The sequence below is a fragment of the Opisthocomus hoazin genome, chromosome 3 (assembly GCF_030867145.1).
Source record: "Opisthocomus hoazin isolate bOpiHoa1 chromosome 3, bOpiHoa1.hap1, whole genome shotgun sequence".
Classification (NCBI taxonomy): Eukaryota; Metazoa; Chordata; class Aves; order Opisthocomiformes; family Opisthocomidae; genus Opisthocomus; species Opisthocomus hoazin.
Window position 1 is genome coordinate 33,998,367 of NC_134416.1, and position 24,486 is coordinate 34,022,852.

The 24,486-nt window shown below is 42.1% G+C and overlaps 2 protein-coding genes across 2 annotated transcripts; both read left to right on the top strand.

Moving 5' to 3' along the window:
• The first annotated feature begins 1,918 nt into the window (after positions 1-1,918).
• LOC104336264 (fatty acid-binding protein, adipocyte) lies at positions 1,919-5,323 on the top strand. Its single transcript, XM_009942082.2, has 4 exons — positions 1,919-2,038; positions 3,306-3,478; positions 3,701-3,802; positions 5,115-5,323. Exons 1-4 carry the CDS (start codon positions 1,966-1,968, stop codon positions 5,163-5,165), a joined length of 399 nt encoding a protein of 132 aa, XP_009940384.1. The 5' UTR covers positions 1,919-1,965; the 3' UTR covers positions 5,166-5,323.
• A 5,676-nt stretch (positions 5,324-10,999) lies between these two features.
• LOC104336265 (myelin P2 protein) lies at positions 11,000-15,100 on the top strand. The gene is made up of 4 exons (XM_009942083.2): positions 11,000-11,210; positions 12,721-12,893; positions 13,157-13,258; positions 14,845-15,100. The coding sequence occupies exons 1-4, from the start codon at positions 11,138-11,140 to the stop codon at positions 14,893-14,895; spliced, it is 399 nt and encodes a 132-aa protein (XP_009940385.1). The 5' UTR covers positions 11,000-11,137; the 3' UTR covers positions 14,896-15,100.
• Positions 15,101-24,486: the final 9,386 nt, after the last annotated feature.

The following is a 24,486-nucleotide window of genomic DNA, read 5'->3' on the forward strand; positions in this document are numbered from 1 at the left end:
AAAGGAAGGCGAATTCTCTCTCTCAGGCTGTAGTTTTGAATATAAAAGCCTTATTTCCCCTCTAAAGAGAGGAATCGTTTTTGTAGTAAGCCACACACAGGACAGTTTCCAAAAGGCAAGAAAAGTAAGTGCAGGAACTGAGTTCAACCAGATCGCAACCTTTCTGTCTGGGGCCCTGCAGCAATCCTCACCCAATGCTTTCAAGCACTCAGTATGTGATTACTGGACTTCAGTCTTCAGGTTCCTACAAACTGCTCACATGTGGTGCAGTGTTTCTCAAGTCAATAATCCTAAGAAAAAAAACCCGAGATAATGACACAAATTTAAGGGCCCCTCAGAGTTTCCTTTTAAAGAGGACCTGAGCATGTGATACTCTAAGAAAACCAATCAGGAAAGGCATAATTGACATCAATAATTAGAATATTATTTTACTTATTTTGGGATTAACCCAAAGTCAATAAATATGCAAAAACTCAAAAAAAAATAGACCAAACATAAGATTAACTATTCTAGGAAAAGAAAAGGTAAAAAAGAATAATTTTTCCTACAGTCTGCAGCCTTAAAATCACAAGAGGGTAACTAATTATACATGTACAAACATTTTCAGCCCTCACAGCAATGCAGTCTGGGGACAGACTGGCTAGGGAGAAGCTCTTCAGCAAAGGCCCTCGGGGTCCTGGTGGGCAGTGAGCTGAGGCCTGGCAGCAGAAAGGCCAAAAAAGTCCCCGGCTGTACGAACAGGAGCACAGCTGGCAGATTGATGGAAGTGAGTATTCCGTTTTCCTCAGGCTATATCCAGGGTACTGCAGCCAGTTTTGGAAAGGGTTCAGCAGAGGGCCCCCAGGATGCTCAGGGGGCTGGAGCACTTGCCCTGTGAGGAGAGGCTGTGGGACTGGGGTGGTTGGTCCTGGTTAAGAGATGGCTTTGGGAGTGCAAACAGTGTTGTTACTGACAAAGTCAACAAGTATGAAAATAAATGGGCCAACATACTTGATGCCTAATGACCAGCAGAGTATTTCCAGGAAATCCACCAAAAGAAGATTGCAGGGGTTGGCATCTGCACTTATTAGCTACGTTTTGCCATTGGAATAGCATGTTACAGCCAAAAACAAAAGTCTGAGAAATTGCTTGGCAGAAAACACATGAATTGTCCAGGGACCTTTGGTGGGACGACATCAGAGCCTAGCTTTATGCCGTAACTAGCCATAATGCTAGTCATTGGGACATAGGTCTTCAGAAGGCACAGGAGCAAAAGGGAGAGAAATCATCTGTTTTGTTACTTTGCTTTTCACAGGGCCCTATATCTCTCTCCATCACTTAAAAGCAGAATATGGACCTATTGGTCAATTCGTTCTGGTGGTACAACAATAAGGACATTGCAAACAAGGAAGCAACTTTATTGCCTTACCCTTCTGCAGCCACACTCTCTCTTTCTGCCCCAAATCCACTTTTTCCTGTAATTCTGTGCCTCCGTGGAGAAAGTATCTGACTGCGGGGGTGCAGAAAGCAAACTAAATGATCTCAGTGAGCCTTTCAGATCTTACAGTTTAGGAATTTAGTTGTGTCCCTTTAACATGGTGGACTGAAATGATACAAAAGGGTATGGGAGAGAACATAACCCTCTGTGGGATGAGCCTACCTTTTTGTTCTGAAAGACAACACGATTTAATTTGCCTATAAAGTGGATTGTGCTTGAATAACAAAAATAATTAAATGAAAACAGGACAGTGATCTTTGTGCTAGTAAGGGCATATGAATAATAACACTATGACCTACTGGCAAAGGAGGGGTGGAGGAGGAAGGAAAACACTGGGCACTGGGACTCCCTCTTCATTGGTCATCCTAGAGCATCATGTGGCCAAGGCTCCTGTTTAAAGATGACTCCTGATCTCCTGGAGCTCATACTATCCTCCTGTTCTGCATTTCTGCTTGATCCTGAGGAAGACTTCTCTGTAGCCTGACAAAATGTGTGACCAGTTTGTGGGCACTTGGAAGCTCCTTTCTAGCGAAAACTTTGAGGACTATATGAAAGAGCTGGGTGAGAATTGTTATTTGGAGATGTTGTATCTGGTACAGGGAAGGAATGCTGATTTTGAACTTTATTCCTTACTTGCTTTTTCTGGCTATGCTGTTTACCAAGGGGCTTTTAGTCCAACTATTTTGATCAGTTAGTCTTAAACTGGAGAACTTGATTGTTTGAATTAGTGGTGTCACATTCCTGTAACATAGAAAAACCTTGACTGGAAGGAATAGTTTCAGGTAAGCCAAGCCTATGCATGCCTACTTAGTAGTGTTGTAAATGGGAGTAGAACACGTCACGGCAATGTTTTTTGTGGATTAGCTTTTATCCTTGGACATACAAATGGTGCAATGCTAGAATGCAGCAAGTTTTCGCTATGTCTAGAAGCAACACAACTGAACTTCTTTATATTGCTGCTGGACTAGGAGACGGATTAATTGTCATGGATATTGTAGTGAATGAAACTCTGTAGCTGCCTCCAGTGAATATTAACAAAGAAAATTGCATAGATTCAGGCAGATACTTACAAAAGATTTGAGAGACAGCACTTTTCTCTAAAGGTGTAGACTTCTTGCTTAGAATTAAACCAGAGCTTTAAAAGGTTTCCATGTTCTTTTACATGGGGGAAGTGTGGGGTAACTTGCACTGTTTGAATCAGTGCATGCTAAAAAGCTGGGGGGTTGTTTGCATATTAGGGATAAAGTACTCAATGAGACTTGTGCAGCATTCAGACAGCTTTCAGTGAGAGTCTTGCACTCTTAATCTTTACCCCAGATTTTACTCAGGACGTAACCATTGCCAGCAATTTCTTAATCATTTCCTTTTATTCAGCCTAGCCACTGAAAAATATTAAAAGTGGTTTCTTTTTTTACTTTTTTCTTGCTTGTTTCTTTGGTTTTGTGGCTTAGAAACTGTCATATGTTTCTGTTTATTTACTTTTAGATACAATTAGTGTATGTGTTAGTGTACAAACCACCACAGTTATTTTGAACAAGTTTATGTGCAAATATCTGGCATTAAAATCTTGTCTCAGGCTTCAAAATAATTCTTTTACTATTCTGACTGTGACAGAGCAGAGAATTTTCTTACGTCATCCCACCCAGCTTGGTCTATAAACACACCAAGCTAGTGAGATGTTACAAAGGAAACTCTGCAACATAGAATGAATAAAAAAATCAGAAAGTAATACGGGAATCAGCAATGAAGTCTTTTTTTTTTCCCCAACAAATAAGAGAAAAACATTGACTAAAGGTAAAAATTTCATAGTGCCCTGTCTTATTTACAGGTGTGGGTTTTGCTACCAGGAAAATGGCTGGTGTGGCCAAGCCCAATGTAACTATCAGCATCAATGGTGATGTGATAACCATCAAAACCGAAAGTACCTTCAAAAATACAGAGATCTCTTTCAAGCTGGGTGAAGAGTTTGATGAGATTACAGCAGATGACAGAAAAACAAAGGTGAGTTCAAAACCAGCACTTTCCAAATGCATCTCTCAAAAAGGGTGTGGGAGCACAAGGACGGAGTTGTGATTTTGACATCCAGTGTAGAAATGCTGCCTTCAAAGGTAAGAGTGCTATGGATGCTCTGTGCTTCAGTGCTGTTTGGATATGGCAACAGTCTTCTCTTCAGCCCGGAGCACCCTGATGAAACAGCCATGCTTTGGTTTTTTTCTTTGGCAGAATGTCATAACCCTAGACAACGGCATACTGAACCAGGTGCAGAAGTGGGATGGAAAAGAAACTATCATTAAGAGAAAAGTGGTGGATGGGAGCCTGGTGGTGGTGAGTTTGTTTTTGTTAATTAATCACTGAATTCACTGCGCAGAATTCATGTTTGGCAGACGTATTACACTGGATTCAAACACAGGGAGTAAAAATCTTCTGAAAAGGCTCTGTGCACTTGGTGAGAAGTCTCTCTGAATGAGTCTGGAGTATGTGTTAAAACTGAAGTGTTGTTGAACTTACGGGATGGTACGGCAGTGCCTGTTCTCCATTCATAGCAAGATGTGGTTAGGAAAGAGTGGGGAGAAAAACCCAACATCCCCATGAGGGAAATTTTTCTATATCAGATTCTTTAAGTCCTGGACAGTATAGAGGAAACATTAGCAAGGAGCCTTCGCCCTGTCCTGGTGCAAAATACTCCTCTTCATCTCCAGTAGAGAGTCAACAGCCATCGGTGGGAACTGTACTATGGATCACCAACAACTGAATCAATAATATGATGTTATAGCAAAAAAAAAACCCCTGTATGCCAGCTCTGTTGGTTGATGTTATCTGGTCAGAGAGTATTGTGCTTGACTTTGTGCCAGTGAGGCTGGCATGCAGTTTGGGGCTTCCCAGCGCCGCTCTCCAGTTTTAGGAAAGAAACTCTGAAGAATCTGGGAGGGGACTAAAACTGGGTTCATAAAAGGCAGCTGAGATTCCTACATGCTAGAAAACGATACACATACATGAAATTCCTGAAGAGTCCTGCCCTCCCCTGCAGAAAAATAATAAGTCCATAAATTTCAGATTTAAATTTCGTTGGATAGAGACCAGAAGAGAATAAATAGAAATAGTTATTAATAACAACTTCATTAAAGAAAGATTCAACAAAACAGAGTTTGATCTAGCAGAAAAGTAGATGAGGACAGAGCCTAACATGCAGAGGCTGACACCAGCAGCTGCAAGTCTGAAAGCTGTGTAGGACTCCGTGGGTGTATGCGTGGGTGTGTGCTGTGCACACGTGTGTGAAGAAGACAAGCCACAGCTGCAAAAGGTGAAAGGAAAAAAGACAAATTCCCAGCTCCAGCATCCAGTCACTCTCCATAGAAGTCCTAGGAGCCTCCTTTAGAAGTTTTTAAGAGGAAATTAGAAATCTCCTGGGGGTTGCTGGAGTAGTCCTTTGATCTTCTTTCAGTCCTGTGCTTGTATTTCAGACTTCTGTTGTTGAAGCTCTCAAACTTGAGTTTCACTGTTTTGGCAATTGGTTTTAGAGGAGGAGAAATGCAATTTTTTTCTTACGTTGACTCCCAATGCATAAGTAATTCTTTACCGTCTGACTGACAAACATTTAGTGAGAGTTAAAAGCCTATTAATTTGCCTTTCTTTCCAGGAATGCACCATGAATAATGTTACCTGCAAAAGAGTGTATGAAAAAGCATGAAGAAGCCATGTTCACACAGGATTAATGCTTAAAGCTGGAGAAAAACAACCGAAGGAGAAAAGCTCCACAAATTCATTTTGAGGAGAACTGTACTTTTTACAGACATATCCCAAAAGAGTTACATACAGCGAGTCTAATTTCTTGTGGCTATTCAATAAAATGCGCAGCTTTCTACAACCCGTGCTTGTGCTGGAGTTTGTCAGAAAGGTGCTGGGGGGGGATGCAACATGGGAAAGGGTGCTGTGCGGGAAAGCATCGCGTGAGAGCTGGTACCACACTCAGTAACTGTGACCCATCTCACTGCGCAAAGAGAATCAGAGACGATCCGGTGAGTGATGCTTGTGTGACAAAGATAGATGTAGAGCTGGACACAAAAACATCTTATGGTGAGCGCTGTGTGTGGGCTACCCACTGCAAGGAGTCCGTGCACAGCAAGGGGAATAACAGGGCTGCTGCTCTTGGCTTCGAGCGAAGGGCGTTGTTCCCAGGGCAGGGAGGAGGATGATTGCTGTAGATGCCAAGGGTTGGCTTCCAACGTGAGCAAGGAACCAGGCACCTCCTCCTCGCACAAGTGCTGACAATTTTAAAGCCAGAGGTAATCTGAAGTGGCTTGATCTTGCTCTCTTCCACCTGAAGTGTGAAATTATAGCTGCTGTAGCTCGTAGTTGTGATTATTTTGTTAACGTCCCTTTCCTAAATATCTCTTTTAGTCCTAGATTAGACAAAAAGCCTTGAATTAAGAATCATAGCTTAAAAAGTACTCTCAGGCTTACTAATATCCTATAAAAATTTGCTAGTTGTACAACTTCCTTTATTTCCTATATGCATTATCTACTAGCTCATTAGGTTAGATCAGTTTTGGGAACACAAGCCTCAGGACCCCTGATTTCTACATCTGGGAGGACTCAAACTGAGGACAAAAAAAAAAAAAGTCTAGGGAAAACCTGGACAAGAAGAATCTGAAAATGTATGCAGTTAACTACAAAATGGGGAAATGAGCATATCTCATGCTGTGCAATTAAGACCTGTGAACCAAATTCCACATATTCCTGACATTCCTGAGGTCAGCTGTCAGAGGCGATGGGGCTGAGTGCTTGCTGCCAGCAGCAGAGACTTCATACACTTGAACTTTCCTCTGCATGACTCAGACTGTTCCCAAGCTTCTGCACTATTAATGCAGCTGGAGAGGGGAAAAGAAAAGGAAGGACTTCTGCACTCTAGATGAGCTAAGCAGTCACTTAAGACCAGCTCCGAAAGACTGTCAGTAAATTCTGCAGAAAGTGTTAAAAAACCTGTGAACAAGCAACTCCCCTGTTTTTACCTTGGCTTCATCTGTTGTTAAATCTCATTAGCTTAAAGAACAGCAGTTGCATAGGTGAAGGAAGTATGCTTCAGAGTACCCCATATATAACACAATAAATCTACTTAGCACTTAACAAGAACCAAAATTATTTACAAAAGCCAAGATAAAACCACAGTTCAGTGCCAGAAAACCTACATGGGAGAGGTGATCATAAGAAACCACAACATTGACTTAGATAAGCTATATATAGACATTAAAGATCAGACCATAGTTAGATATATCCCATTGTCCACGGATATGGAAATGCTGTATTTCAGAGGTCAGATTTCCAATATTTCAGTATTCATAAAACAGCCTTTATTTTCCAGAAATCTTACATTCTTTATAAAGCCTGCAATTACAATTGTAACATTCACAGCCTGATTTTTCAGAGGCAGGTAATCTCTTCTGAAAGCATCACCATTTATTTTGGTATGTGGTGAATGAATTCAGGCTTTGTGAATGAATCAAACCACTTAAAACTTCAGCTTCTGGAAACTTCCATAAAGTGACATTCTGTCTGTAATCTTTAGCTGGGCCAGCACCGTAATGAAGTATTAGTGGTGCTTTTCTTAGAATATGAACATGTTTGAAATTTATTATCTGAAAAAGGCCAAAATTTATTCTCTAAAAAAGGCAGAAGCCTAGTGACTTCCTGAATAAATGGAGATAATTCCTCTCTTACAAAGGTGTGTGCTCTTAGACCTGGATGGAGGTGGCAGCACCCATTTCTAAGGGGTAAAGGCAGATTAGTGTCTTGTCCTCGCCTGCAGACCAGCACAGGTCCCCCTCTCTTCTCTGTAGTGCAGAACTATTCTCCAAAAATCAGAAACCATCCCATAGCATTCCTCTCTGAAAAAGGAGGACCTCAACAAGCCTCTACAAACCCCATGGGCAACATACTTATCGCAGCAGGCACCCTTGAGTGCTGAGAGAAGGAGATCTTTGCCTGTTAGCGCATTCGCTCACTACTCTTTTACAGGTTTCTTGGACGACAACAGGGAAAGGGGACTCACACCCACAGATTTTTAGCAGCTGAAGAGAAAGATGAAGCAAGGCTTATCCTGAGCTTTGACCTTTCTGTTATATTTCTGTTTTTCTTCTAACTCTTTGTTTCCACTGGAAGGAACTAATAGGACTTTTGTGTCCCAGCCAGTCAAGCTTCGTAGCCTGCCCTGAGCTGCCCCCCTTTCCCTCGTTCCTGGCAGTCTTGGTCTGGTCTCGTGGGGTGCCCCAGCTAAGGAGAGAGAGGGCTTTTCACACCCTGCAGCGTAGTTGTTGGGAAGAGGCAGACTGCTAACCCCGTGTTTGGAGTGAATTCCTCAGCTCCATAGAGTCAGTGTTAAAACATCCTCTGTGTCCTCACAGTGAGGCAGAAGTTTGACCTTGATTCTCTGCTTTTATTTCTGTTTTCTTCATTATTCTCCTAGGAATTTAATTTAGACTTTTATTGGCACTAAATTTGCCCAGATCATATTTCCTTTAAAGAAATTGACATAAATTTACTTTCTCTATCTCTTTGAATAGTATCTTCACATTTTTAGTGCTCTATTCTAGCTCTCTATCAGTTTTTAGTGTATTTATTTCAAATCTTGGTTTACTCCAGCTATAAGCAAAAAATGTGAATCAAATCTCCCTCTCACCACATATACTCACAATCCTTGCCCCTTTATTTCTTTAAATTTGAAGAAAAGATTGGTTTCCACAGATACCATTTCTACTGAGGATGTAATTCTCTGCTCTTCTTTCCAGACTGCAAGTCCTTTAAATGAAAGTGCTGATTTTTCTTAGTGACAAAGAGATAGATGGTAGCAATGACAACATTGTTTGAGCCTGCTTAAGACTAGGGGTTTGTCTGTATAGATAATTCTCTGTCACTTTTGTTCTTAAGGTTACTGGTACTGCAGTATAGCTGTTCTATTCTGACCAATTTGCTTTTCTTGATTTTCTCTGGGCCTGATTTTACAACGTCCCAATAATCTTTTATTTCCCAAAGGCACCGGCCTTGTCTTGTTAAAGTGCCTTTATGTGGATAAGACAATTAAAAGAAAGAACAAAGAATGCCTGAGGAGCAAAGGCAGAATATTTTCCTATTATTCCTTGAGAAATAATGGATAGTTTCATTTAGGAGGAGCTCTCTCATTTCCAGAGATTGGATAAAAGAGCTAGCTGTTCTGTATACAAAATGTGATATAATGCATCTCTGCTTCAGAAGAGCATTGTGTGGACAACACCTTCGAAGACTGACATTTATTTACTTATTGCAGATACAGCATCTGCTTCCTACCATGGGGGAAAAAGAGTTCTTCTTTACTTTGTTTTCATTCTCACTCACTCTAGACTTTCCCTCCTTATGCTGCACTGTAACTGGACTTGAGCAGAAACGGGAAGTTCTACTTAAGTTACTCTTGTTGATGTTATGACTGATGGGATAAAAACATTTTGCATATACAATCAAAATTTGTGACTTAGGACCCTGTTACTTCCCCATTAACACAGTATGCTCCAAAGACTACAATATTTTCCCTGCCCAGGTTGTACTGTTTTCCTGTTTCAGCATGTTCCCCTTGCTGCATATGACAGCTTTCAAGGCAAGACCCAAACCTCACCCTCCTTGGCCCAGCATCAGCTCCAGCTCACTCTTTCCACCCTGAACACAAGAAATTTGGTCCCACAACCTATCACTCCAGCATCCTTCCATCTTTACAATGTAGATCTGAAAACCCCCTATAGGTCGTCGTAACGCAGAAAAGTCTAACCATGCAAAAAAAGACAAACAGGCAACTAGTTTTCATTCAGACAGGAAAGAAGCCATCTAATCCTTTCATACAGCAAGCAATAGTTTTCTCCAGGAACGTGGTTCAGGAAGGGGAAGGGCACAATTACAATTGATGTGGTCTTACACTAAATAGTTTCAGATAGTTTGTCTTGAATGACAATGCTTTAAATTTCTGCCTGTCAAATATACATTTGGTTTATGGATTTGTTCTTTGTGACTGGTTTTTGCTAAACACAAGACTATAGTTCTAAATGTTCTTTTTAAAAAAAGATTTTGAATGTTCAGACTCAAACTTTTCAAACTTTCAGACTTATCTTTGCAGAAGAGGACCTGGGGTTCCTGGTGGACACCCAAGTTGAACACAAACCAGCAATGTGCCCTGGGCTGCATGAGGAGAACTGTTGCAGGTCGAGGGAGATGATCCTTCCCTCCTGCTCAACACTGGTGAGGCCACACCTGGAGTGCTGGGTCCAGTTCTGGGCTCCCCAGTACAAGGCAGACATGGACCCAAAGAATTTGTGAGGTGTCCATCCTTGGATATATCCAGAAGCCATCTGGACATGCCTCTGGGCACCTGACTCTAGGTGGCCCTTCTTGAGCAGTGGGTTGGACCAGCTGACCTCTGGAGGTCCCTCTAACCTCAGCCATTCTGTCATTGTGTGAAAATTTAAGTTGCAACAAAAGAGGCATGCAGACACATTCTAATCCATTCAGTAATGCCACTTGAAGAAAGGATTTCTGTGGCAGATTCTTATATCATCTTGTCTGGTGGTGGAAGATGTTTGGCCCAAATGCGCCATTTCACATGGCACGGAAGAAGCTATTGCCCTTCGTGGGGGCAAACTTGAAGATGTATGATGATAGTAGTACCTATTCGAATTCAAGGCCTTGTATGATGGCACTGGCTTAAATCTGCCTTTAACTCTATGACAGAGCAACTCTCCAGGTGCAGAAAGGCAAAAAGAGAGCGGTATATGCCTTCCTCCCAGCCCACTAAACTGCTCTGCTCTCACCATGTGACTGTGGACTGAGGATAACACCTTGAATGACTCAAACTGTGTTCTCACCGTCCACCTGCCAAGCAGAAGGGCTGATCTCCAGTAACGCAGTGATCTTCTGAGCATGCCCTGTTCTGGAAGACAGGAGGCAGTGAAGTCTGGCTGACTCTTCTCTTTGTGGTGCTGCCTAGGGTATGTGCAGGGAAGAACCCACAGCTTGGGATCATTGCTCTGACACGAAGGCTGAAAACAGGACAGAATCATTCACTTCTGCCTTTAAATGATAAAACACAGACGCTTTTCAGAATGGATCATGAAAGTAAAACAAAACGACGCTATGTACAAGAGTTTTTTGACATTCTCCCCCCGTAAATCTTCATGGCTTTGATTTACCTGACAAGCACACGGGTGACAGCAGTGGTAATGGTGACAGCAGGAGAATGGTACCGGGAGGACAGTCAGAGCTGGGTTTCCTACGGATGCAGTGCACTCATAATTGGTGATTCAGTGTGGCTCGGACCCCATCACAGTGTCCCCTGACTGCTCTGCGGCTGCACTGGTAGCCCCACTTCCCCGTCCCCACGTGCCCCTCTCCGTGTCCTGCTCTATTCAGTGGAGGAAGCCGAGGCAGGCGTCACCCGGAGCCTTGGTACTGACACGACCGCCTTGGACAAGTTGCACATTGTCCTGCCCTGGCACTGCCTTTGCAGTTGGCCCGTCCGGACTGCCGCAGACACTGGCCATCTTTAAAAGGAGGCCAGCAAGGTCTGAGCCGGGCACACAATCCCTCTGACTCCCACCAAGAGCCGTGCTGTCACTCTCTGCAGGACCACTGCCTCGCAAAGCCAAGGTGATGTGTAACCGATTTGTGGGAACCTGGAAACTCGTCTCCAGTGAAAATTTTGATGACTATATGAAAGAACTGGGTGAGAAATGTTCTTTTTTGTTTTGTTTTGTTTTTGTTTTAATAAGCTTTCTTTGGGAATGTCTCTTCTTCATCTTATGCTTTGGTCATGGATGATGCCTGCTTCCTGGCCACAAAAGCACTTTGATTACATTTCTAGCATAATTTCATTTCTTTCCTTTAGCATTTAAAATGGAAAAAACAGAAAGCAGGTGCTGAATTACTGTCATAAATTTATTTCTGTCTAACTGAACTGACCTGATCTAATTTGTTTTTCTGTAACGAGAAGAATCTGTGGAGATGCAGCAGGCTTTTTATGTTTGTCTCAATTACACCATTAAACTTGTGACTTGTGATAATTTGCAATATATAATGGAGCTGATGTCTCATGACACTTTGGTTTCAGAGGTCTAAATCCTATGAATGAATCTATCTGTTACTCAAGAATGCCAAGCATGTAATAAATTAGGCATTGTTTTTCATTTTAATGCTGGGTTCATTCCTATGTAGCAAGTGCACAGACAGTCAGCTACAGTATTTCTTTTGCTATACAAATGATTCACTGAGACACTGATTCCTTTTATCTGAAATGTTACAGTGAGTAATAAAAGAACTGCAGTTAATTAATTAACCAGAGTAAATGTGGGATGAAATTCCAGCTACAGATATTTTTCTGAAGATCTGAACAAAACTGTTTCAGATTAGAATAATTGCTCCAAATAATGTTATACTTTACAGATAGCTTTATATCCTTTTATATGGATCTTTCCATCTGAGCATAGCATAGCATTAACAAAGGCAATAACTACAGCTATCCCCTTTCTGCTTTTATAAAACAGCAGTACATCATCCATGGTCTTCATTCTAACTTGCCCCAGATCTCACAATGTGTAGACGATGAACTGGACTGAAAAGCAGTAGCCAATATAAAAGGCTTTTGACATGGGATTTTCCCTGAAGTTCTCTGCAGTGCTTCACTCTTATACTTCAGTGTTTTTTATATTTCATACTTGCACTTCTCATTGAGGTTTAGAGGCAAGGGTCCTTAAGGGATGCTAGGAATTTCTTGGTCTCCAGTACGTTTTAATGAACAAGCACCAGCATATTTGCAGTTCAACATCCAGTTTCTTTCATACAGCGGGTTAACAAAAGTGCAGATTCTCAGATTTCTCAAGAATTTTTTTCAGAAAAGGATTTTTGCTAGCTTTATGAGGAATACAGCTTTCCTCTGAATTTTTCTACCCATGCTATCTCTACCACAAATTCATGCAGATTGTAACTGTCTATGATTGTTCTCAGCTAAATGTACACAAGTGTATACTCATGTATATCTTCATTTCTTGCTGAAGGTGCACTCAGCCTCAGCTTCTGAGTGCAGTGCCTCCATATTTGAAAAATTAGTGTCTCATCCGAATTAGGCACTAGAATATTCAAGAAGAAGCTGTTCCTTATTCTTCCACTGAACATTTATGGAAGGATACTGAGTTTCTTGCTTGCTAGAATGTACTGATTATTTTGTTTCTGATTTCTAGGAGTGGGCTTAGCTACCCGGAAACTGGGTGGCCTGGCAAAGCCTGATGTGATCATCAGTATGAAAGGGGACATAGTAACGATTAGAACTGAAAGCACCTTCAAAAATACAACAATCTCTTTCAAACTGGGCCAGCAGTTTGATGAAACGACAGCAGATGACCGGAAAGTCAAGGTAAGGGGGCTGATGATCTCTGAGTGGTCTGGACATCTCCTAGAAGAGTAATATGAGGAGTTTTTCCTACCCCCTTAGTACACTATGAGTTTTCCAAACTATTCAAAGAAAGCACAGAAAGAAGAAAGAATATGGTGCTGAAACTAATCTTAGTAAATGCGTCATTACCCAAGAATGCAGATCTTCCTGAACGTATAGTGAGTTGTTACTCTAATCTGCGAAGCTCAGACTGCAGTTTGAAACTCTTCCTTTGGCCTTTGCAGAGTGTTGTAACCTTGGAGAAAGGGGCACTGGTGCAAGTGCAGAAGTGGAATGGCAAAGAGACCACGATAAGGAGAAGACTGGTTGATGGGAAAATGGTGGTGGTAAGTTCACACTCCTTGTACGCTGACAAAGGTCAGAAGGACGCAGACTTCAGTTTGCTTCTGTCTAAATAGATTGCCAATTTGGATTTCTCTCTGACTTATGAGATAAATTAAGAGGGAGAAGAAGGGAACCAAGCTTAGGAAACAAGCTGGAAGGAAATAAATATTGTTCCATACAGCAAATTGTCTTTAAAGTTACTACATTGGCAGAGCTGCCATAAATTGACAGCATAATTACTGCTCTCAAGATTATTATTCTTGAAAGAAATAACATCTTCAAATAGTAGAAACCTGTGAAATGTGAATAAAAGTTTGCAAGCTGTGTACTGCTGTTCCTGGAATGGCTCTTTCCTTTCCCGTATCTTTGGAATAAAGCCTGTCCACTGTAGAAAACTGATTTTACAACTTTTCACACATCTACTTCCACTAAAGCCCATCAGTTCTCACACTTCTGTTTGCTTTTTCCGTGTGAGCATGCCGAGCGCACTAAGCAGGTGCCTGAGGTTTGCTGCGTGAGAGCCAGCATCTCTGTGCTCAGGCCTGCCCGCACGGTGACCTGCAGCAAGTCCTGATGACTCCTCCGAAATGCCCGCTGTGGTGAGGGAACCACGGCATTCCCAGGGCGGGGGAACGGCAGCTTCCCCTCATCCCCCCTTCAACCCTGGTGAAAGACATAGATGTGTCAGACCAGGGTGATAACACATTTTAGGGACCCTAGTTGTAAGGGTCACTACTGAAATTAAGATTACACTTCTGAATGAAAGTGCTTTCTTCATTAAAGCTTTTAAAGAACAGAGCCAAACTACTTTTGGTGACTTGTTTGAAATCCGCAGCATTATGCCTTTACTTGCTAGCTTGTTCTGACTGCATTTTGCTTTAAGCTCTCATACATTTTGAAGGGAGATTTGCTTCCGCATCTCCTCATGACTGCATTTCTGTGTAGATTTTTTCTAATTATTAAACCATCTTTAAAAAGCAGAGAGGTGGGGTCCCTCTTCCATCCTGCCGTCTCCCCCTTGCCTCGCACAGGTTGGTGGAGGAGGCCTTGGCTTTTGCAGACTGACGAGGTATTTTTCAATGTCCTGTCACCTCTGTTCCATGCGCCTCATGGCTGTGAGTCACCACGAGCCGCTGAAGGCCACTGGGACAAGACAGTCAGGAGAAATTTTTTGTCACTCATAAGTGGAAATGTTTTTAGGCCAGAAGCCTGACCTCTGAACTACCCAGGCTACTTCTGCTTCCACAAAAAAAAAAATCTTCTAAAATTGAAAGCATTCGTGGGCCATGGTATAATAGACTAGGTAATGCTGATATTTCTGTCAAGCCAGCAATTATACCCAGGGCAGTAAATTTGTTTCTGGATGCTGAGCCCAGTTTTGCAATCTATTTGTCATTATATGCCACTTAATTAGGTCTGAAGATGTTAGAATAGAAACCACTCCATTAGCTTAATATAGCTTTGCTCTAAAAGTTATGTGAAGATGTAGAACATGACATCTGGATTTTCACTGACTTCAGAAGTTGCTGCAGCAGACACACCGGCTGTCAGCGAAAGGTTTATATCAATCTTTTCCTTTGTGCCTTAGGAATGTGCCATGAAAGGAGTTGTCTGCACTAGAGTCTATGAAAGACTGTGAAGAAATTCCCTCTCTGCACCGGACTGGGACTGGCTCTTAAAACTCGGCTTAGTTCAGTGACCAAAGCCTCATGCACTGTGCTGCTTTATTTTCTTATTTCCTTTTATTGGGAAAATGACTAAATTATAACTTGATATTTCAGAGCCATAGTGTAACTAATCCAAAGTATTGTGGTGATCCAATAAAAGCTTCTCAACACATAAAATAGAGTGTTTGTCTCCACATGAATGATTTAAGTTTTCTATCTTGAATGGCACTACTTTTCTGTTGTTCCTGTCTGTATGAGAGGTCGGATAATTTCTGAGTAAAATAGTTAAACACAGGTGATCTGCCTCTGAGAGAGGATTAATACTGCTTCCTTGATACATGAAAAATTATCATCTTGTGGATTCAATATACCTTTCCTGTAAAAGATTTTATTGCTGAATAGTTCCTATAGGTAAAACCATTTTTACCGCCAGAGTTTTTAGTTTTCAGTATGATTTATTGTTTCAGCCTTATGGTTTTACCACATCATTTTTTCATTCTCCTTCAAAAATATTTATACTCCTTTCAGTACCAAGAAGAGAACAACTACTGGAGGAAAGAACTACCAGAATATATTGCATGTTTCCCTGCCAAAAGAGCTCTTGATCTCTGAAAATACGTGTGGAGCAGGTGTGAATGAACTCCAGAAATCTTACGGCTAGAGGGCTTCATTTTGGAAAGGGGTCAGCAATCCAGTCTACTTCTAGCACAGCATTTAATCATGTGCTTAAAGTTGAGCACACGAAGATTATGTTGGGTAGAGTTTGCTACCAAGCCCAGCTGAGCAGCTAAGCTGTTCATTCCTCCCATTGCACTTACTCTGCTTTTAAATAAGGAAAAAAATAGATAAACCAAATCCAGAGTGCTGGAAATTTATTGAATCAAAAAGCACTCTAGCAGCCTATTAATTTTTGTTTCCATTAGACAGTATTCAGTAACACCACAACATTCATGCTAAACACATGTACTGGAGTATCTTATCCTTTGTCATTGCCTCCACGCCACCACGCAGAGTTCTCCCTGCCTTCTCTGTAGGGTTAAAACAACTGTGAGAGGCGCACGTGTTTATTTTGACTTGTTAGGAGCTAAAGTGCTGATGTGAACCTTTGCCTACTGGTTTTATAGTCAAGAAGACAAATTCTCACGACTAAGAGAGATCTTGCAGGTCAGGATCTAAACTGAAGTGGCCAAGCAGATGGTTAAGAGACAGATATCATAACTGAATGCAAAATGTAAAGGTCACCTTTCTTCTCTACCCATCACTGGAAAAGCTAGAGACTGGGTCCAGCTTATATATAAATGCAAACTGGAGGCAGCTGCCAGAAGGCAAACAGGATGAATTCTGGAAAATACGAGCTGTGAGAGAAGGCTGTGAAATTTATGGACAGCAGTTTTACGGAAGAGTTTATCCTCATCTCTAACCTAGATAGAGGGATAAATTCCCCATCTTCAGCCTTACCATTAAAATTCACCTCTGTGACTGTCAGAGTTTCTGTGACTGTAGCAAGGAAAGGAGTCAACATGATACCTCTTGTGTCTTCTACTACAAACAGATTGTAATCACTTAAAGTGAAGATCATCCACCAGGCTTCCATAAGAACAATCATACAAAGTGAATTCTTGTTGTACGTGAGTTTCCAGTTTATTCTCCTAGACTCTTAACAGAGAGCTGAAAACACATTTCTTACAGCTCTGAGTCTGCCATGGCCTGAAACTGACCTATGAATCTGGATTTTCACTCCATAGCTTCTTCATTCCCTCCCATTGCAGTGCAACACTGTACCAGCGAGGCTGCCGGAGCTGCCCACCCTGGCGAGGCTCTGGGAAAGTGGAAGTTGTCTGGAGCCTTTCAAGCAGAGATTCTCTCCCACCCCTGGGCCGCAGGCAAAGGAGTAGTTGTTGCTGCAAACAAGTTCTGTATTTCCTTTGCTTTTCCTGCTGCAACCTGTAAATGCTTCTCTGAGGTTAAATGGAAAACTTTCCAATAAAATATCAGTTTTCAGCTTTTTATTTCCTTGTGAAAAGGAAATAAACATTCCCTGTGGTACAAATTGTGATTTTTCAAGATCTGGAAATAGTCACAATAGAAAAAATAAAGGACTGCTCACCTAGTCCTTGTTTATTTATTTACTGTCTTCCCCTTTTCTGTGACATAACTCATCTCTCTCCTCTTCTCCTCATGGAACTTTAAATGTGATTTATTTTCCCAGAGATTATAATGATAGCTTTGGGTTTTTAAGTTCCTAACAAAGTGCAGATATGCTATTAAGAGCCTAGTGTTTGGCACTTTCACTCTACACAAAGGTCACTTTAAAATGTCATGAAAGCTGGAGACTTTCCAAAACAGGAAAAGTGCAACAGAACTGATAGGGCTGAAGGCAAAAACAATAAGGCAGGTGGTACAAATCAGCACTAAAATGGAGCGTTTTGGGATACCGGTGTCTGTGAAGCAAACCTTGGGGTCTCCGGGAGAATTTAGGGGGAATATGAATTGTGTAGTCTCAAGGTCATTTTTATGTTATACTGTAAATTAGTTTTTGTTCTTTCCTAAACATTTTACATGGGCCAGATGCTTATGGAAAGAACACATAGACTGTGGTATGATGCCTGTGTCTTGAACTGTGCTTTCACATTGATAAACAAGTACATTTGCCATTTCCCTGGCTTGTGTATGCACTTCATCTAGAAATGCCGGTAGCCTGACAGTAGCATATAAACAGCATTATTTAAAGCAATCAGCTTGATCTACTGTCCACCCCAGGTAACAAAAACCTGGCTGATGTTAGGGGGCCACACTCACACTCTTCTCATGTTGGTCACTCTTTCTGCGAGAGCCGTAAGGCTCTGCCACATCTCCTTTGGCCAGCACCTCCCGAGGGGGTGGGAAATGCCTGCATGGGGTATTCATCCTCCGGCTGCTACCGACCTGCCAGCGCTGCCTGCCTCTGCCCTGCCTGCTGTCGCCTGGGGCAGGAGAAGCAAGCTGGCATGATGAGAGCCCGACTCAGCCCCAGTCCTCCTGCAGGGAGCATTGAAATCAAATAAAAGCTGCATCTGGACACCGGCTACTGTAGCTGTTGCCTTGGACTGGGCAGAGTTTGGCAATTTGTGATAGAAAACATCTCCCTGTGATGCATAGGTAAACCTGGGATACTGTACCCTGCACCTTGGTCTTTTCCACACGGAGTGGAGCAGAGAGGAGAGACAAAGCCACTGACTCTCCTGCAAAGGAATCGTTGTCCCTGCTGATATCTTAGGTAGCAACTTTGAACTTCGCTTGGCTGTTTTAGATAAGTTCATTTTGAGGGCAACTGTACTCCTGCAAAGTGAATTCACACCCATCCAGGGGCCAGCGCCTGGCCTTTGCTGCTGTTTCACACAGAAACCTTGTCACCTGTTGGGACAGTTTCACTGACAGCAAACATATGGCTAAGCAGTTCTAGAGATGGTAACGATTTGGGGATGGGGATTAGGCTGTGGTATTAAAGCAATTGCGCTTTGTAAGAAGTCCTCACCACTTTTCACATTTTCTCAGAGAAAAAGCTTATTCTGATAAGCACTGTGCTGTACAGGGATTGCTCAACTGTGCCTTTTAAGACTTTGTTACTTTCCCTAATTTTCGTTTTGGATTAAAGATGTTCTGTTGATGTCTGGGATACAAAGGAGTGAAAGGTTAACGCCGAAGAGATAATCAGTCAGAAACAAATAGGCTCAAGACATGAAAAAATTGCCTTCAGAATCCTGGAATTTAGATGTAATCAAGGTCTTTGTTATGGAGGTAATTAAAGCATATCCTTGCCATTTCAATGAAAAACGTTGTGATTGGCTACTGGCCATCGTGCTGCAGATGGGAAACACAAGAAAATGATGTTATTTGGACTAAAGGGCACAACAACACTGGAAATGAAGCAGTCCCTGAGACACTGCAGAGAAAGAAAGCTGTGTTAACACACCATTCATACAGTATTTTCGAAGGAGATTGTGCTCTTTTTACCTTTTGAGTAGCAAATCAGTATTTAAATATACTTTCCTCAAATGTTACGAAAATATATAAAACTAAAATCAGGAGGAATGTGACGATTCGGGGATTAGGAAGGGTGAAGTGAATGAATTGCAGCTGGATCTATTTTCAAGTCCTGAGTGGAGTATTAATTGAAAGTATTCAAAATATTTTTCATATTATTTGCTGTAATGTGATCACCAGTATTGATCATACTATTTGTGAGAACTGTAAGGGAGGGGAAAAGGGTTTTCTATTTACTTCCAAGTGAACACATTCCCTGGCACACTCCCGTGTGAATAAGACTTCCTTAGAAGAGGCACCTCTGTCAGCAATGGGGTCAAAAACACTGCAAGAATTGATCTTGTTCTTCAAGCTTATAAACACAGCATCACGGATAAAGCTACAGGAGGAGACATCTATAGTGGAGCTGTGGGACATGCCAGTTAAAGCACAGTTGTGAAAAGTTTGGCAGAGTTTAGAGTTTCTTTGGGAAATCCATAGACATAATTACCAGAAAATAGAGATATTTAATGTATCTAGCTACTGTACAATACTTATACACACCAACAATAATCTCATTTATCTCTCAGATCCTGGCATGAATTTCCAGAGCTGAAATCTAAAATATATATGCATGTTTTACTTGGAAGCTCTACATGTTTGATATGAAAAAAATTTGTGAGACAGTGAAGGTGGAGACCTCAGTCTCCTTATCTAAAGAATCTCCTAGCAGAGGGTCACAGCTTTGTATGGCATTGTGCCACCTTCTTGTGTCTGGTACCATAGAGTGTTCAGAGTTTTATAGCCTAGTGACTCTTACAAATTTGTATAGGCAAATTCATTTAAAAGGAATATTAACTCCTTCACAAAGCTCCTCTCTTTATGAACAGTGGGAAAATAAGACTGCAAAGCAATTTGACACTGTAAGACATAATATTCCAGGACCCTAATTACCCACTTAACACAAATGTTTTAATTTAAGTTAACAAGAGATAGAGCAGTCAGATTATGGAAGGTTAGGTGCATGAATGTCTGCACTTTCCAGACAGGATTTGAGCCCTCTGGCCAGGAGCACAGGAACCAACATTAAGGCTCTCCCTGGTGCTTCCTCTTTCTGGGGATGTTGGTGTAATCAAGAAGCATCAGCACAGTTTATCCTGGCTCTGTCTCCAGTTGGGCAGAGAGCATGTAGTGAAATAAAGAGGCAATCGTTATAGTCTAGGTTAATGACTTTGGAAAACTTGTGTCAAGGGGAATAATTTTAAGACTGTGTTCCCACCCATTTGTTTAAAGAATGGGGGTCTATCCGAATAAGTCATTTCAAACCCATCTAATTTTCTTCTACACAGGATGACAAGTCTTGTGGGTGGAAGAAGAATAGTAACAGCCTGCTCTGTTGACTTCTGTAAGGCTTTGACAATAAGCCCTAAGATGTGTTCATAAACATGCAATAAATTTCGGCTAGATTAAGCTGCTGCTACAGAGAAGGGGTACACACTCATGCAAAAACCATATTTGGACTGTCAACGGTTCACTGTCAAAGTGGAAGGATGTATCAAATGGACTCGTGCTGGTCCAGTCCTGTTCAATCTCCTCAGTAATAATCGTGGTATTATTTATAGACTGTACAGAGAGGAGAGGAAATGCAAGCACACTGGAGGGCAGGGTTCAAATTCAAATGATCTCAACTAACTCAGGAAATAGTTTGAAACAACCAGGGGGACATTTAAGAGGAAAAAATGCACTAGGCAATATCAGCAGGAGCACAAACACCAGATGGAGAACAAGCAAGAACTAGTGCAAACATTGGGAGTTCATAGTGGATCACAGGCTGAATATGAGCAGCAAATGTGGCATTACTAAAAAAGGTAAACGTCATATTGGGATGCACAGTCAGGAGGATAGCCAGTGAGCTGTGGTCATTCACTTGTTTGCTTATCACTAGTATAGCCTCCAGGACATGTGCTATCATGCCTAGTTCCAAGTAACACAGTGCAAAATTCGTGGATCAATGGAAAGAGTTCAGAAGAAAGCAATGAGGCCTAAAAAACATGCTCTAAATGGAAGCATGAAATTATTAGTGAGAAGAGATTCAGGAAAGGGAGGCTGGTCAAGCACACAGAAGACTGTGGTGACACACCAAATTCCTTGGATACATAAGATGTGCAGTATATGTAGATTTACACACACAAGGACATACACAGAATTATCCATTAATACACATGGTTTTAGTCACAGCCAGTGACACAGGACCAAGCTCCTGTGACTACTGTTCTCCACCACTGAAGCTGTTGAGGAGTCAACGCAGCTGAGATTTACCTCACCTCTGCAGTAACTGCTATGAGAGTCACTGTTCAGTGCATCTCTCCTCAGTTTCCCAAGTACATGTTCTCATAGATCAACAGCGCAGTATATAAAGAAAAAGATGCAATCTGAACAAGAACTATAGCAAAAGAGTAGATTCCTCAAAGTGCGAACAACAGTCCTCATTTCCTCCTATTACTTATATTTTCTAACTGGTTTGTCATATGAAACAGGAGATTGAAATTGCATGCACGTGAAATATATTAAAGCAAGATGCTGCTTTGTTCAAGGTATCTAAGCAACTGGATGCTAAACAGTTTGAGAAAAAAAAGATGACAGAAAGAGACAAAATCTGAAATAAGTAAAAAAAACTTTTAAATCTGTCATCATTTCAGAAATGCTAGAGTGCTCGTAAAATAGAATACACTGTATGTCCTGAGAAAGCTATGCTTGTCACCCTGTCACTGTTATGGAGGAATTGACCACATGATGATTAAGTGTCATCTTCCCAAAGCTTTTCTAGGATCAGTAAAGAATTGCTGTATTGTTTTTTTATACACATTTCAGATTATTCACAGGGGCCTGTGGAAACAGTTGAAGAATGTGCTTTTTGACTTAAAATTAAGTGTACTCAAGCCAGAGTTCTTCCCTGAAATCCATGTAATAGCACCAGCTCTGTGTTCCCAAAGCAGGAATTGCCTATATGATAGCTGTGAGCCCTTTGAGGACTGGCGGTCATAGGTTGAAGACATACGTTGGACAAATGATATTCTCAAACTGCGCATCAACAACAGCTCTTTCACCTGAACCCAGCTTGGAAACCCCCCTGAGAGCACTTGACGGTCAGCATAGGGGTGTCAATATGGTTTTAGGTTTTGATGTAAGGCTGTGCAATTGGAATGAACATCTTATGAAATAGTTAAAGCAAAAAGGAAACCAGCCAAGATTATTTCTTGCTGCTCAGACAAATTCATGGTCACCTATGCTGTTGCCAAACACTGCTGAGTATCTACTGGGTGCCCACTGGTGTCAGAGCTCACCTAGACAGACTGATGGGGTCTATCCCCGGGCACTGGGGGAATAAACCGTTCCTGAAAAAAACTCAGCACGGAAGATAGTGATTAGCCCAGTCACAAATGGCATTCTGAAAAAAGCGCGGTAGTGCTGGAGCTGGGCTGAGTGGCTCCATGCCCCCCCCCATATTTTCTCCTTCCTGCCTATAGCTCAAGGTTGTTCCTCCTGGCAATCCACACTGCTTGCAGCACACTGTCCCCGTCTGTTTTTACCAGACAGACAGTCCACACTAGCTGTTCTCTGCCTCTTCTCCCAACTCCTTGTCTTCCACAGCTGTTTAAATGACTGGTTTAACTTAATTTCCCACTAATGCACCTTCATCTTGATCAGCAGGGAGGGAAGGAGAACAGGACCTGTCCGTGCTTGCGTGAGTGCTGAGTGTTTCAGCCTGTGCTGGTCTGTGCGGCTGGCCGTGCGTACAGCTGTATGCATAGTGTGTGTGTGCGTGTGTGCGGGCACGCGCGCCTTTCAGGTAGGCAAATTCATCCTCGCTGCTGATGGTACCTGGGGTATAGAGCTGAGGCAGCCTCACCTCTGTGGGGTTACTGAATTCAGCAACCCCAAACAGATGTCCCTGCTCTTCCTGCTGTGACTCACCCATGCCTTTCCCTCTGTTTCCATTCCTCATTTGAGCCCTGGTTTAACAACGAGTTTTATCATGTATATTAATTGATCTGGGCCCATCTAAGAAAATTGTTGAATTTAACACTACTGTCCTCTTGATTCCTGGGCTCTGATCTTCTCAACACAGCATAGACATCTCCACCTGACCCACCGTAAACATCTCTGTTTGAAATATCTCCCTACATAGTGCTGAGAGAAAGATAAGCACCTTCAGGAAACTGTTTAGCTGACCTATTTTAAATGTTTTCTTCAGGAGACGAATAACAGCTTAGAATCATCTTTTCTTCTTCACTGATTGTTCAAAGCTGTATATTATTGTCTGATACCTGATGTAATAGCTCACTGAGCTGAAGGTTTAGTAGGTCTCACCACTATTTTGGCTAACAGGTCCGTGGCTGAGCTAACTTTGGTGGCAGACCTCCAAGGAGCACCCAGCTGGAGAGTGGAGGTGGTATGCTGGTGATGCAATGAAAGCCCTCCTACATTTCTGGCTGTGTGCCAGTGACACTCCGTGATACCCACCTGCAAAATTCAACCCACGCTCTCTAAACAGGATCCACTCTGTTAACATGACTGAAGAGTGTCTACCAAGATGCTCAGAGAAGGTGACCACCTTCCTTCCACTCGGATGTGAAAGTGTGGTCCTGATCACATATGGGCAGACGTCATTACGTGTGGTGGTGTCGGTTCATTTGCCCCTGCATGCATGCTGCTACTGTGCTTCCTGCTCTTGATGTGCATTTGACAGCCTGCCCCGCTTCTCGGGCTAAGCAGTTGGGCAGTACTGATGGCTGCTTTCCAGCTGGTTTCCTATCCGAACTCGCAAGTAGCTTCGACTTGCTTGCAATTGTAGTGTTAGGAAAACGTGTGGGAATCTGAGGGGTTAAAAGGTCCTTCTTGCCTAAATGAAACAATGTGCTGTTGTGTCATAACCTAGTTTGGGCTCCCAGGAGACTCTCGTGAATCTGACAAACACTGAAAATGCTGGAAGCAAAACTGACTCTGAATCCTTGTTCCTCATTTGTTGCTAAAAATACTGCGGTTTTTCTACTCACAAAATAGCAACACAAAATAGCAGCAAGATTCTCAAGCTTTACTTGTTAAATCAGGAAATTACTCAGTAATCTCCCGAGCAGCCTTTGCTTTTTCTTCCCCTTCTCTTGGTAAGTCTGCAGAGAGTACTTTTAGTAGATGGGGAAAGGGTGAAACATAGAAAGGATGTTAGAGTTCAACAACAGCGTGCTGCTTATGTCCCAGAGAAAAGGGAGGCATCACCTCAGGGACTTGAGCTGACCATGCACATTATGAGAACACAGTGGAACATTCAGATCCAAAGCCAGGTGACGGGAATGTGACCAGGGTCACTCCCAGGTGTGGTGCAAGGATGTACTGCGGCCAAGAGGAAGGGAATTCTTTTTTCAGTAGCAGAGAATCCTCCAAGCACCCTCTGGATTTGAATAGAAGTACTTGTTAAAGGAAATAAGTTATAAACCATGACACTATCCTTTGTAATTTACATGCCTTTCCACTCACATCCTTTTCATAACACACAAACACAC

What these genes read in the sequence shown, in the direction of transcription:
- LOC104336264 (XM_009942082.2), top strand. Translation starts at nt 1,966, where the DNA reads ATGTGTGACCAGTTTGTGGGCACTTGGAAGCTCCTTTCTAGCGAAAAC. An exon ending in GGACTATATGAAAGAGCTGG is followed by an intron (nt 2,039 to 3,305) that starts GTGAGAATTGTT and finishes TCTTATTTACAG; the next exon opens with GTGTGGGTTTTGCTACCAGG. An exon ending in TGGATGGGAGCCTGGTGGTG is followed by an intron (nt 3,803 to 5,114) that starts GTGAGTTTGTTT and finishes CTTTCTTTCCAG; the next exon opens with GAATGCACCATGAATAATGT.
- LOC104336265 (XM_009942083.2), top strand. Translation starts at nt 11,138, where the DNA reads ATGTGTAACCGATTTGTGGGAACCTGGAAACTCGTCTCCAGTGAAAAT. An exon ending in TGACTATATGAAAGAACTGG is followed by an intron (nt 11,211 to 12,720) that starts GTGAGAAATGTT and finishes TCTGATTTCTAG; the next exon opens with GAGTGGGCTTAGCTACCCGG. An exon ending in CAGATGACCGGAAAGTCAAG is followed by an intron (nt 12,894 to 13,156) that starts GTAAGGGGGCTG and finishes TGGCCTTTGCAG; the next exon opens with AGTGTTGTAACCTTGGAGAA.